Consider the following 13,572-nt stretch of genomic DNA (forward strand, 5'->3'; position numbering starts at 1 on the left):
ATGCAGCAGAGGGAAAAGATGCCTGTTTTCGTGTCGGCTGGAAAGCTGAAGGATGCGCCGAGAGCATGGCGGCCAGGGACTGGGGAGAAACTACACTTTGAAGATGGGAGTTTTGTTTAAAAACCGTTACCCTAAATTGTAAGTCCCATTTTAAATAGTCTATCCCTCTCTTGTGCTGCATTCATCATTTACCAACCCTTCAAATACCGGCAGTACCAGAGAGTGAAGGATTAAAAATTAATAATAAGCCGCCTAGCTACCCAAAAAGAAGAGGTAGGGTCTGTGAGAACATGAACTTTTCGCCCCTCCCTTGCTGTGCAATGGTTCCCGGAACATTCTTGCATGAAAGGTTTCCTGGAACAGCCACAATGACCCATAGCCTCCGGCCACAATGGTCCAATGGTCCTGTAAAATGTCGCAAAGTCCTGGGTGTGTTGCCTAGTGTTGCACGTGGCTAGCATATGGCCTAGATGTATGGGCAGTTTATGGTTTTGGAATTCCCCTCCTCCCTCCCTCTTGATCCCCCTGGTTTGTGGTTTTTTCCTTTATAAGCTCTGTGAAAATTCAGGTCGGGGTCGAACTCCTCTACTCCCTGTGTGGCGTATGAGTCTCGACCCCAGCATGCTGGCCTGAGCTCTCGTTTCATCTCGCTCACAATAAATCTTCCTCGTGTGATTACAGCAGGTCGGTGTCTGTGTCCTACTGGGTGCGCGTCTTTCCCGAGACTTGAGTGGGGGGCTCCCTTCGGGGGTCTTTCAAGAGCCTGTTCACTCTAAAGAGTCTCACCGAAACAGACAACTATGGAATCGCAATCCCTGCAAATAGTTGAAGACCTAGTTACAGAATTAAGGTCACAACGCTGAGGACAGCGGGAGGGCATCTCTCAAATCCACTATTCGAGCAAGCTGTATTTTGGGGTGCACCCAGGACTGGCTAGCCAGCCATCTCACCCTAAATCACTGCCATGGTTCACAACCTATAGTAACTCTAGTTCTAGGGTATCTGATGCCCTCTTTCTGGCCTCTGTGTGAACTATACACAATGAATTAAAGATATGTTGTTCACACACACACACACACACACACACACACACACACACACACACCCTTCCCGAACGGGGTCTCAGCGTTGTAGACCAGGCTTCCCTAGAATTCACAGAGATCCGCCTGCCTCTACTTTCCAAATTCTGAAATTAAAGGTGTGTGCCACTGCGTGCCTCTTTAAATTTTTTGTTTGTTTTCCGAGGCAGGGTTTCTCTGGCTGTCGTAGAACTTGTTCTCTAGACCTGCCTTGCCTGGAACTGAGATTTACCTGCCTCTGCCTCCCGAGTGATAAGATTAAAAGGGTGTGCCTCCAGCTCCCCATTCCCGCTTTTCTTTTTAATTTTCTTTTAAACGTCTAGAGTGTCTTGCCTGATTTATGTCTATGTGTCACAAGTGTGCCCAGAAGTCACAAGAAGCCAGAAGAGGGCAGTCGGATTCCTAGAACTAGAGTGTGCTTGCCCCCTGTGGTGTCAGAACTAAATTCTGGTTCTCTGGGTGGGTTTCTGTTTTTGTTTTTAACAAGATTTATTTGTTTTGCCTGTCTGTGGTGGCACAAGCCTTTAAATCCAACACTGGGGAGGCAAAGGCATGCGGATCTCTGTGAGGCCAGTCTAGTTTTCAGAGCTAGTTCCAGGACAGCTAGGACTAAACAAAGAAACCCTGTCTCAAAGAATCAAAAACAATTTTTTTTTTTTTTTTTTTTTTTTTTTTTGGAGCTGGGGACCGAACCCAGGGCCTTGCGCTTCCTAGGCAAGCGCTCTACCACTGAGCTAAATCCCCAACCCCCCAAAACAATTTTTAAATAGTTAAAATAAATATATCTAGTTTTACGTTAATTATGGCTGTCTGGCCTGTTTCTCCAGCCCATCTTTTTTTTTTTTAATTTTTTTTTTTTTCCGGAGCTGGGGACCGAACCCAGGGCCTTGCGCTTCCTAGGCAAGCGCTCTACCACTGAGCTAAATCCTCCAACCCCTCTCCAGCCCATCTTTTATTTATTTATTTTTGGGTTTTTTCAAGACAAACGTTTTTCTGTGTAGGCCCCCCATCTATCTATTTATCATCCATCCTTCCATCCATCCATCCATCCATCCATCCATCCATCCATCCATCCATCCATCCATCCATCCATCCATCCATTATCTATCCAAAAGGACATGGCCTGGGGCCCCTCTAGTGCAATAAGGAAGGTGAACCATCGAGATGCATCTTAGTCCTCCAGGGCGCTTAGAGAGACCTTGCAAAGATGAGGTCTGTTCTGGGGGGGGGGGGTCATGACGCACTTCCGGCCCAGTTTGTTTTTTTCTGTCACTTGTAGAAATAAGAACTAAAAAGATCGTGTGCGCGGATGTGCTGTGTCTGTAGTGACTTTTTCCGGGCCTCTTTTTTGGGAGAAGGTACCAGTCTGCCTCGGTGAGGCAGAAAAAGTCCGTGATGCCATTGGGCTTTGCCCTTCTAGAAAACAAGCTCTAGCTGGACGGTCCAGAGGCTCCAATGGCTGCGGGCTCTGGGGTCGCCCCGCCACCTCTCGGCGTTGGGCTTTGTGCGGTGAAAGTGGAGGAGGACTCTCCCGGGAGTCAGGAGCCCTCCGGTTCCGGAGATTGGCAGAATCCCGAAACTTCTCGAAAACAGTTCAGACAATTGCGCTACCAGGAAGTAGCCGGCCCTGAGGAGGCGCTGAGCCGACTTTGGGAGCTCTGTCGGCGGTGGCTGAGGCCGGAGCTGCGCTCCAAAGAGCAGATCATGGAGCTACTGGTGCTGGAGCAGTTTCTTACCATCCTGCCTCAGGAGCTCCAGGCCTACGTGCGGGACCACTGCCCTGAGAGCGGGGAGGAGGCTGCGGCTTTGGCGCGGACTCTGCAAAGAGCACTGGACGGGGCCTCCCTCCAGGTGAGATTCGAGTGGGCCCTAGGTGGCACCAGAGAGATGGTTTAGTGTTTAAGATCCAGAGTATGAATTCAGTTCTCATCTGTAGCTCAAGGAATCTAATGCCATCTAGGCATCTGCATTCACGTGCACGCGCGCCGAGTCATGATGATTCAGAGAATACACCCTGGTTGTCTACACACACACACACACACACACACACACACACACACACACACACACACTTTGAGAATGGCCCCTATAGGCCCATATATTTGAATATGTTAAGTCCATAAGAAGTCACCTTGGAAAATAAACTAATACTCTTAATATTTATTACTGGCTTTGAAATATACTTTGATTTTTTAAAAAGATTTATTTATTTACTAATTATATATAAGTCGCTGTCTTCAGACACACCAGAAGAAGGCATCAGATCTCACTATAGATGTTTGTGAGCCACCATGTGGTTGCTGGAATTTGAACTCAGGACCTCTGGAAGAGCAGTCGGTGCTCTTAACGGCTGAGCCATCTCTTCAGCCCCATATTTTGGTTTTTTTAAAGGCAGAATCTCACTATGTATCCCTATCTAACTTGAACTCATTGTATGGACCAGACTGGCCTTGAACTCACAGAGATCCAGCTTACTTACTGTGCCTCCAAAGTTCAGGGATTAAAGGTGTGGACCACCATTCCTAGCTTATTGAAACAGAGCTTGCACATGCCTTTGGGGATACAATCTACAGTCATTGTCAGTGTGAGAAGTGCAATTTCTTTTCATTTTTGTTCACGTGTGTGAATGTGTGTATGAATATATATCGCATTTGTGGGAGTGCCCGAGGAGCACAGAACAGGACATCAGGTCCCTCTGACTGGAGTCACAGGTTATTGGAAGCTGCCTAACGTGGGTGCTGAGAACTGAACACAGGTCGGTCTTCCGGAGGATCATGAAGCACTCTTAACTTCTGATTCATCTCTCCTACGTGTGAAAAGTTTATCTCAAACTATAGATCCTCCCCACAAAATGCCGTTTTATATTTTAGCCCTGTTTTTCCATCTCAGCACTGTGGACATTTGGGCTAATACTTAGTTGTTGGGGGCAGACAGTCAGGCCCTTCAGATTTTGGGATCTCAGATTACATATATATATATATATATATAATAAATCTTTCAAAAACAACAAAAAAAGACATTATACGTGGCCTTCTAGTGGACTCATAGATTATCTTGAGAATGTATGGATTGGCACCTGCCAATAATAAAATTGATGGCTTAGTCAGGACACTGGGGAGGCAGAAAGGATTCTGAGATAGTGCCAGGTGTGAGAGGTTTCCCCAGGAAGATGTAACAAGATGGACACATTGTACCTCAGCACAGGTAACCAACCTCCAGGCAGAATGTAGATTAGATTAAGCTATGATCTCATCAGAGAAGAGCCTAGCTATACGGCCAGGTATTTGTAAATATATTTTGAGTCTGACTGGAAGCAAGAGCTGGGAGGAAGGGCCAGAGCAACTTCTTTTTTAAAGATTTATTTTATTTATTATATATATAAGTACACTGTAGCTGTCTTCAGATACACCAGAAGAGGGCATCGGATCTCCTTACAGATGGTTGTGAGCCACCATGTGGTTGCTGGGAATTGAACTCATGACCTCTGGAAGAGCAGTCGGGTGCTCTTAACTGCTGAGCCATCTCCCAGCCCGCCAGAGCAACTTCTACAGAGTTAACTTCTCATTCTCACTGCTGTGACAAGAGCAACTTTTTTTTTTTTAAGATTTATTTAATATATATCAGTACTCTGTAGCTGACTTCAGACACACCAGGAGAGGTCATCAGATCCCATTACAGATGCTGGGGTTGCTGGGAACTGAGCTCAGGACCTCTGGAAGAGCAGTCAGTGTTCTTAACCACTGAGCCATCCCTCCAGCCGGCTAAGAACTGACAAGCTGAGGGGAAGGGCTTCTTGAAGAAGAGCTATAGTGTGAGGTCAGGAGGGCGTGGTAGGGGTGTGGCCTTGCTTCAACGTTAGCTGTCAGGAGGTAAATGGTAGTGTTCCCTTGCCACCTTCTCTCTGTTCAGTCAGTCCAGTGCATCAACCTACCCACGCTTGGTCTGGGTCAAAGCTTTCCTCTACAGTCAAAGCTGTCTGGAAACGCTCACAGGTTTCTCTGGAAGCTTACTTTTGGGCGATTCTAAATCCAGTCAGGCTGACGGTGAGGACTGTGGCAGGTCCCCTTGGTACCCAGTTCTCACAGCATCTGTGTTTTGTCTTGACTCTCTGGCCCTTTTCTTTCTAGACACCGGCTTCCCCTTAGACTAGTGGTGCTTACAGGTGAAAAGCTCTCAGGGAGAACTTTCCCTCGGGATGGAGACCCTCTAACTCCAAAGACCAGACACCACAGGATGCAATCAGCAAGAGGATTTGGTTTATTGTCGGGATACACAGGCACAGGCACCTGCGGGCGCTACAGTCACTCGGGGGACTGGCGCGCCCCACGGAACCAAGGATGGGCTTTTTATAGGATTTTGGGGAGCAGAAGCAAGCATACAGAAGCCGATGCATGGTTACAGGGATATAATTGGTGGATTCTAATATGGCAAGGGTTCAGCCCGGGCGCAAGTTTCCTAGCTACCTTCCTGAAACATAACGGCTGACTCGGCCCCCCAAGGGTTCAGCCCGGGGGGGGCAAGTTTCTTAGCTACCTTTTTGGAACATAACGACTGACTCGGCCCCCCACCAGGGTGTGGGACCTCTCCCGGGGCTTTTTTTCATTGTCAGGTGCTCAACCGAAGTCGTCCTGTTGCCAGGCCTTCAACCAAACACATCCTGCTTGGCAGCCGCTGTGTACTCAGTGTTCTAACCTTTCCCTGAACCAGTCATCTTAAGTACAGCCTTGCAAAATGGCGTTACTGCTGCTAAGCTGGGGTCTTTCACAGGGACAACCAGTACTAAATGGAGATCTTATGCTGTTCTAGAGCTTTGCAACTTTCAAGGATGTGGCTGAATCTCTGACCTGGGAAGAGTGGGAGCAGCTGGCTGCAGCTCGGAAGGGTTTCTGCCGAGAGAGCACAAAGGACCCTGGGAGCACAGTTGGCCCTGGTAAGTGCCGTTTTCTGATGGCTTGTCACATGCGCGCTCCCGTTTATTTGGCTTTCAGGATCAGGTCACAGTCCATCACTGAGACAGGCCAAGGCAGGAACCTGAAAGCAGGCCTGCTTGCTGGTCCTCACAGCATTAGAAGGAGGAACCATGAAGGACGCTGCATAGGCTGGCTAGTTTTGGGTTCTGTTGAGGTAAAAGTGAAGAGAAATAGCACGACTGGTCTATTACTGCTCTGCACTTTCTCTTCCGGGCTCCGTCTGACGAGGTGGGTGTGGGGGGGGGGGTGTCCAGGAGCCGTTCCACTGTGGCACCTTGCCACACTGCTTTACTTTCACTAGCAGTTCCTTTGGTGGGTTGTTGCCATGCTAGATATACACATCCCAATTCCGTAGCGGGCCTGGTGCGTCCCGCCACTACACCGCCTCTTGAACTCGCCACATGAAAGAACACACCGCACAACAACCTCTGATCCAATTGATAAGATATAATTTGCCTATCTAGACAGCATAAAATCCTGTACACACCAATCCCTTAAAAATAGTCGTGGGGTTGGGGATTTAGCTCAGTGGTAGAGCACTTGCCTAGAAAGCGTAAGGCCCTGGGTTCGGTCCTCAGCTCTGAAAAAAAAGAAAGAAAAAAAAAAATAGTCGTAACGGGGTTAGGGATTTAGCTCAGTGGTAGAGCGCTTGCCTAGCAAACACAAGGCCCTGGGTTCAGTCCTCAGCTCCGGAAATTAAAAAAAAAAAAAAAAAGAACATTAGCCAAGACCTTAAAAAAAAAAATAGTCGTAACAACCTGTATCTACGTGCAGAGAAGGATCTCAATATCTGCTGCCATGTTCTCCCAGCTCCTCCTCGATCCTGCTCCTCCCTCCCTTCTAAAACCTCTGTTCCCGCCTCCCTTCCTTCCTGTCCAATGACAGTCCTCATTTTATCTTGTCTGCCTTCACTTGCATAGTGACATCAACCTACAGGGTTCTGTTTTGTTTTTGTTTTTTTCAATCTTTTCTCTTTTTTTGGTTCTTTTTTTTTTTCGGAGCTGGGGTCCGAACTCAGGGCCTTGCGCTTCCTAGGCAAGCGCTCTACCACTGAGCTAAATCCCCAACCCCCGTCAATCTTTTCATCTTTAATTTTATTTGTCTTGCGTGTGTGTACATGTTTGTGTGGAGATCAGAAGGCAAACCTGTGGGAAGAAGTTTTCTCCTACCATGTCGTATCCTGAGGATCCTCAAGCTTAGGCTGGTAGGCTCGCTGTGGGTGCTTTACCGGTGGTCTCTGCCTGCAGCTCTGTCGACCAGCTGTCTTACTCAGTTCAGGACCTTCTTGCTTAAGGATGGTACCTCCCACAATGGGTTAACGTTTTACATCAATTAAGAATCAGATTAACCCCCCACAGAGAGCCTGCAGGCCTGTCTGATCTAGGGAGTGCCTCAGTTGAGGCTCTCCCTTCCTGGGCCTTGTCAGGTTGGCAGTTTTTGCTAAGCAGGATTACTAGCTGGGATCTCTATGATCTATGAGCTAGTTGGCCATTCGCAAACGTGGGTGAAGAGCCTTAGAGTTTCTTCCATGACTTAGGCTGGGTTTTTCTGTTCTCTATTTTATTTTGTGTACATGTGTTTGTTTCTAATAATTTTTGTGGTGTTTTTGAGACAGGGCCTCAGCATAACTCCGGCTGATCTGGAAGTTACTCTGTAACCCAGGCTATTTGAACTCAGAGATCTGCCTGTCTTGGCCCACAGAGTGCTGAGATTAAGGGTGTGTGCCTTTATACCTGGCTTTTAATAATTCTTTAGTTGTTCTTTAATAATTTCATTCATATATATGTATATCATATATACATATATGTGTGTATATATGTGTGTGTGTGTGTATGTGTGTGTGGTGTGTGTGTGTATGTGTGTGTATGTGTGTGTGGTGTGTGTGTGTATGTGTGTGTATGTGTGTGTGGTGTGTGTGTGGTGTATGTGTGTGTGTGTGTGTGGTGTGTGTGTGTGTGTGGTGTGTGTGTGTGTGTGTGTGTGTGTGTGTGTGTGTGTGTGTGTGTTAGAATCAACCCCCAATCCTCTCTTTTCTGTTCCTGTTCCCTCTGGTACCCAAGTGTTCCCTCCTACGTTCAAGTTTGGTATTTTGTTTTAATTAGGCTTTGCACGTGCATGAGTGTGGGGTAGTTTCTTAAAGCACAACTTGACAATGGCTGCATCCTTGAAGAAAAAAAAAATCACTCTGGCTCCCCCAGAAGTGATGAATAACCCATAGCTCCTCAGCTAGAGGTGGGATGCCATGTGCCCCTCCCCATCTGTATGTGTTTGTGTGGGTGAACATGCTCATAGTAAAAACCTTCACCCAATCTGACGTTGAACTAGCATTGGAAACTTGCCTTCAGAGGTTGGCATCACCAGCTATGCCCATAATAGCTCACCTGGGATGACTTTCTCATATTAGCCCAGCCCACATTCATGGGATGAAGGCTCTCGGCCTGTTCTGACGTCCTTCCCGAGTCTACCTCAGTGTAGCTGTGCAGTAGGAACAGGGAAGAACGCCTTGGTAGCTGTACGCATAAGTACAGAAGGAAAGCTATTTGTCTGTACAGGCAAAGTGTGCACCTGATGGGCTCAGTTCCACATAGAGTCCAGGGAGGGCACCTAGAGCCAGTTAGAGGCGCTCCCTTCACCAGCATTTCTGTTTCCCTGTCACACAGGGGTGAGGTAACAGCAGCTTTTATTTTCATGTTTCAGGCTTGGAAACCAAAGCTGTGACCACAGACGTGATTCTAAAGCAAGAAATGTCAAAGGAGGCAGAGTCCCAGGCATGGCTACAAGAAGTGTCCCAGGGAAAGGTCCCAGTATTTACCAAATGTGGTGATACCTGGGAGGACTGGGAGGAACGGCTTCCAAAAGCTGCCGAATTGCTGCCGCTCCAGAGTTCTCCTGAAGAGCAAGGACGCACTGCCATCCCGCATCTCCTCGGCGTGTCCAAAGATGAAAGCGATTCTAAAGATAATGAATTTGGGAACAGCGGCAGCTTGGTCCTTGGTCAGCACATCCAGACAGCAGAGGGTCTGGTCACCAATGGTGAATGTGGGGAGGATCACAAACAAGGCTTACATGCGAAATGCCACACGGTGAAGCCTCACAGCTCTGTTGACAGTGCTTTGGGGCTTCTTGAGAGCCAGAGGCATTTCCAAGAAGGCAGACCTTATAAGTGTGATAGCTGCGAGAAGAGATTCAGACAGCGCTCAGACCTCTTCAAACACCAGAGGACTCACACAGGTGAGAAACCCTATCAGTGCCAAGAATGTGGGAAAAGCTTCAGTCAGAGTGCTGCCCTGGTGAAACACCAGCGGACACACACAGGTGAGAAGCCATATGCATGCCCAGAATGCGGGGAATGCTTCAGGCAGAGCTCACACCTCAGTCGGCATCAGAGAACCCATGGCAGCGAGAAGTACTGTAAATGTGAGGAGTGTGGGGAGATCTTTCATATCTCCAGCTTATTTAAACATCAGAGACTGCATAAAGGGGAGAGACCACACAAGTGTGAAGTCTGTGAGAAGAGCTTTAAACAGCGCTCAGACCTCTTTAAGCACCAGAGAATCCATACAGGAGAGAAGCCCTACATGTGCTTTGTCTGTGAGAGAAGATTCAGTCAGAGTGCAACCCTCATTAAACACCAGCGAACTCACACTGGAGAAAAACCTTATAAATGTTTTCAATGTGGCGAAAGATTTAGACAGAGTACACACCTTGTCCGACACCAAAGAATCCATCACAATTCAGTCTCTGGGCTTAGGGCGGAGAAGCAACATGGTAACTTCCTGAGCTGGTGACCCTCTGGATGCAAAGAATGGAAATGCCCCATTCGCCTAGCGCACTGACCCATCGAGGGAGAAATTGACCCCTCCACAGCTGCAGTTTATGCGCCAGGTACAACTAGCCCAGTGGCAGAAAACACTGCCACAGCGGCGGACCTGGAACATCGTGACACCCCCCCCCACCCCCCCCCGGGCATCGGGGCCCTGGTGTTAGCTATTTATGGTTACACCTTCTACTCAGTGGCCCAGGAACATTTCCTTGATGAGCTGGAAGATGAAGCCAAAGATGCCCGAGCCCGAGCTCTTGAGAGAGAGAGAGAGCATCAGGACCCTAACTGTACGGACCATCCTGAAACTGCTGGAGCCCCCGTACATGTTGAATGATGCCTGGTGGTCTCACAGCATCACTGGCATAGGAACTGTGGACTATGATTGAGCCCAAGAAGCCACAGACTATGCATTTGGCTACTGCCAAGGGGAGATTGCTCACGTCACATGCAGTTTGTACATTTACTCAGCCCCTTTTTATTTCCTTGTTTGAGAGGTATGCACGACCTTGCCTTTCCCCAAACTCTGTGGTTTACCTCTTCACCTCCCAGGGGCCCAACTGTTAAGGGGGAGGGTGTGGCCTAACTGCAGAGTTGGAACCAAAGTGGGAAAGATAGGGTCAAGTAAAGAGTAATAAAATGAAAAAAAAAAAATTCAGTCTCTTAGCTCTCATATGTCTCTGCATGACTCATGTGGTTTTTGCTGTTGCTACTGTTGAGAAAAGGTCTCACTGTGTAGTCCTGGCTATCTGGCTGTAGCTATGTAGACCAGGCTGGCCACAAACTCAAGTGATCAACCTACCTCTGGCTTTACCTCCTATATGTTGAGATTAAAGGTGTCCACCACCTTGCCCAACATGACTCTCGTTGTGATTGTTCAATTGTTTCTTTATCTTGAAGGTGCATTATCATTTGGGATAGCTCAGTCAGTCACAGATTTCCTTAGGGTTCACACACAAGACAGTAGGTCTCATTTGAACCTTTCTGTTTGGTTGGTTTTTTGAGACAGAATCTCATTAGGTTGCTCTGGCTCTCCTAGAACACTATGTAGACCAGGCCTATAACTTGGAGATGTGATTCCTGAGTGCTGAGATTAAAGGCATGCATCATCACTGCCCAGCTTGATTTGAACCTTAGTACATACTTTTATAATTTCATTACACCTTTGGTCCCTGCACTTGGGAGGCAGAGGCAGGAAAGTCAGCTTGGTCTACAAAAGGGATTCCAGGACAGCCAGGTCTATACACAGAAACTCTGAAAAAAGCTTTTCATGGTACAAGAGAGAAAAGGCACTTGCCATGCAAGCCTGGAACCCTGAGTTTGATCCCTGGGACCCATGTAAAGGACAAAAGAAACTGACTCCTCAAAGATGGCCTCTGATCTCCACATGTACATTCTCATACACATCAAGCACACATTCACACAGTAATAATTTTTTTCATTTATTTACTGGGGTACACACACACCGTAGTGTGTATGCCACAGGACAACTTAAAGAAGTTGGTTCTCGGGGTTGGGGATTTGGCTCAGTGGTAGAACGCTTGCCTAGCAAGCACAAGGCCCTGGGTTCGGTGCCCAGCTCCGAAAAAAAGAAAAGAAAAAAAGAAAAAAAAGAAGTTGGTTCTCTTCTAACAACCTGTAGATTCCAGGAGTGACCTTAGATCATTAGGCTTGGCAGCAATGTCTTTAGTCATGGCCCAATAGTGTTTTCGAGATACACACACACACACTCTGCAGAGGAGAAGGAAGGAGTGGTGTAGGGAGCTTTCCAAAAGATGAAGTGGGGCCATCTGAGATGTCTAATGATAAGGGTTAAAGGGCAGGAGTGATCGATGGCCCAGCAGTTAAGATGATAAAAACTGCTCTTGCAGAGAACCCAAGTTTGAGCCTCAGCACCATATCACTGTATGGATCTCTAACTATTATCCTTCTCTGAGACTTCTCATGAGATGGAAGGAAGTGCTCCAGGAGGACATCCTTGGGGTCTTCAAAAGGAGAAGACTGCAGACAGAAGCATTTGAATCCCATGGCATCAGGGTAAAGGATGTGGTTCAGTGGATAGTGCTGTTTGCCACCACGTCAGACAACCTACAGGGGAGAACTGATACCCAAAAGGTTTCCTCTACCTCATACATGCTATGCCACATACATAACCTCACTCCCCCACAAAATATTCTGTAAAATGTCCCAAGGCCTGGGGCATAACTCCACTTTGCTTTCAAGCTTTATTATTGGTGTGGCCCCTAGGGCTGAAAGATGTCACTGTGTATACTGAGATCGATGCAGTGGTCTCTGGGCCTTGAACCTCCAGAAAAGCTCATGAGAGTCTGAGCTACAGTTCAGTGCTAGAACCTTTGCCTCCCATGCACAAGGCTCCAGGTCCAATGCTTCCAGCATCTCAACAAAACAAAAAGAAGACTGTTATATGACTTTTTGTTTCAAAGAATATGACTTTTTGTTTCAAAGACTCTAGTCCAGGCTGGCCTCTAACTCACTTTATAACCCAGGCTGGTTTTAAACTCATGTGATCCTCCTGCCTAATGCTCTCAAGTCCTGAGATTATTGCAGTATACCACTCTTCCAGCTTTCCCATGAGACTAAGCATGTAAGTGGCTGGAAAGAAGCCTATAATTGGGTTAGCAACAACTCTAAACATAATCGATTTATCCTTCTCATGAACACAAAGCAGTAGATAAACAGAACCCTTGAAGAAGACTCCTCTCTTGCTTCCCTTGTGCCCCATGACAGAGTTTCTTTGTGTAGCCCTGGCTGGCCTGGAACTCATTCTGTTGATCAGGCTGACCTTGAACAGAGATCCACCTGCCTTTGGCTGCCAAGTGCTGTTATCAAAGGCCTGTGACACCACTGTCCCCTTCTCTCTTGCTCATTAAGATCCTCAAAAGTCGGGGCTGGAGAGATGGCTCAGCGGCTAAGAGCTCTGACTGCTCTCCCAGAGGTCCTGAGTTCAATTCCCAGCAACCACATGGTGGCTCACAACCATCTCTAATGAGATTAGATGCCTTTTCTGGTGTGTCTGAAGATAGCTACAGTGTGCTCATATACATAAAATAAAAAAAAAACTTAAAATCCTAAAAATTCAAAAACATTCAGAACTGAACCCCTGATGCTGGCTCTACACTCAACTCTAAATACAGGCAGACTCAAAAGTTCTGAACTGAAGCAGGATTTGGTAACAAACACTGTAATCCTAGCACGTGGGACCTTGACATAAGAAGTGTTGGGCTGGTGTAGATCTTTGGTCCAAGATAGAATCATTTAAGATCCTAAGATGATGACCCACGTAGGACCACCTAGCCCCTCAAGGAAATGGTAACTGAACAGTCTACACTTCTCAGAAGTCTGCTGGCCCCTTATCTCATCAGAACTGTTTGACTGCAGCCTCCTTCTATATTAATGGCTAGAGTGCCCTGCACCCCACCCTGCAAGTAAATTTTGCATACTGTACTTCCTTTTGCTTGGAACAATTCCCTTTTCTCTAAGGCTTTCCCACCAAACTCTAAAAAGCAGTCCAGATATCCAGAAATGAGCTCAACCTGGACTATAGTAGGATTTTTGGTGCTTAGATAAAATCAGCATTCCTCAAGAATTTGTGAAGCCTAGTTCTCCTCTGTCCAAAGGACTCATTTTCCTTACCTTTGGCTAAAGAGACATATGGCTACCTGTGGCATTTACCAGCATATCA

At 47.1% G+C, this 13,572-nt stretch overlaps 2 protein-coding genes across 3 annotated transcripts in view; one reads left to right on the forward strand and one right to left on the reverse strand.

The window, feature by feature from the left end:
* Hint1l2 (histidine triad nucleotide binding protein 1 like 2) overlaps nt 1-13,572 on the reverse strand; it is an 865,401-nt gene that overhangs the window by 738,233 nt on the left and 113,596 nt on the right. The gene's annotated exons all lie outside the window — the stretch shown is intronic.
* Zfp394 (zinc finger protein 394) lies at nt 2,327-10,505 on the forward strand. Of its 2 annotated transcripts, XR_005491599.2 has the most exons (4): nt 2,327-2,930; nt 5,886-6,009; nt 7,665-7,766; nt 8,747-8,885. XR_005491599.2 is itself a non-coding variant. In NM_145724.2 (3 exons), the coding sequence occupies exons 1-3, from the start codon at nt 2,535-2,537 to the stop codon at nt 9,835-9,837; spliced, it is 1,611 nt and encodes a 536-aa protein (NP_663776.2). In that variant the 5' UTR covers nt 2,365-2,534; the 3' UTR covers nt 9,838-10,505. The 2 variants fall into 2 exon arrangements, 1 of the variants encoding a protein (NP_663776.2); NM_145724.2 differs by lacking the exon at nt 7,665-7,766 and having other exon boundaries at nt 2,365-2,930; nt 8,747-10,505.

Source organism: Rattus norvegicus, chromosome 12 (assembly GCF_036323735.1).
Source record: "Rattus norvegicus strain BN/NHsdMcwi chromosome 12, GRCr8, whole genome shotgun sequence".
In the NCBI taxonomy this organism is placed as follows: Eukaryota; Metazoa; Chordata; class Mammalia; order Rodentia; family Muridae; genus Rattus; species Rattus norvegicus.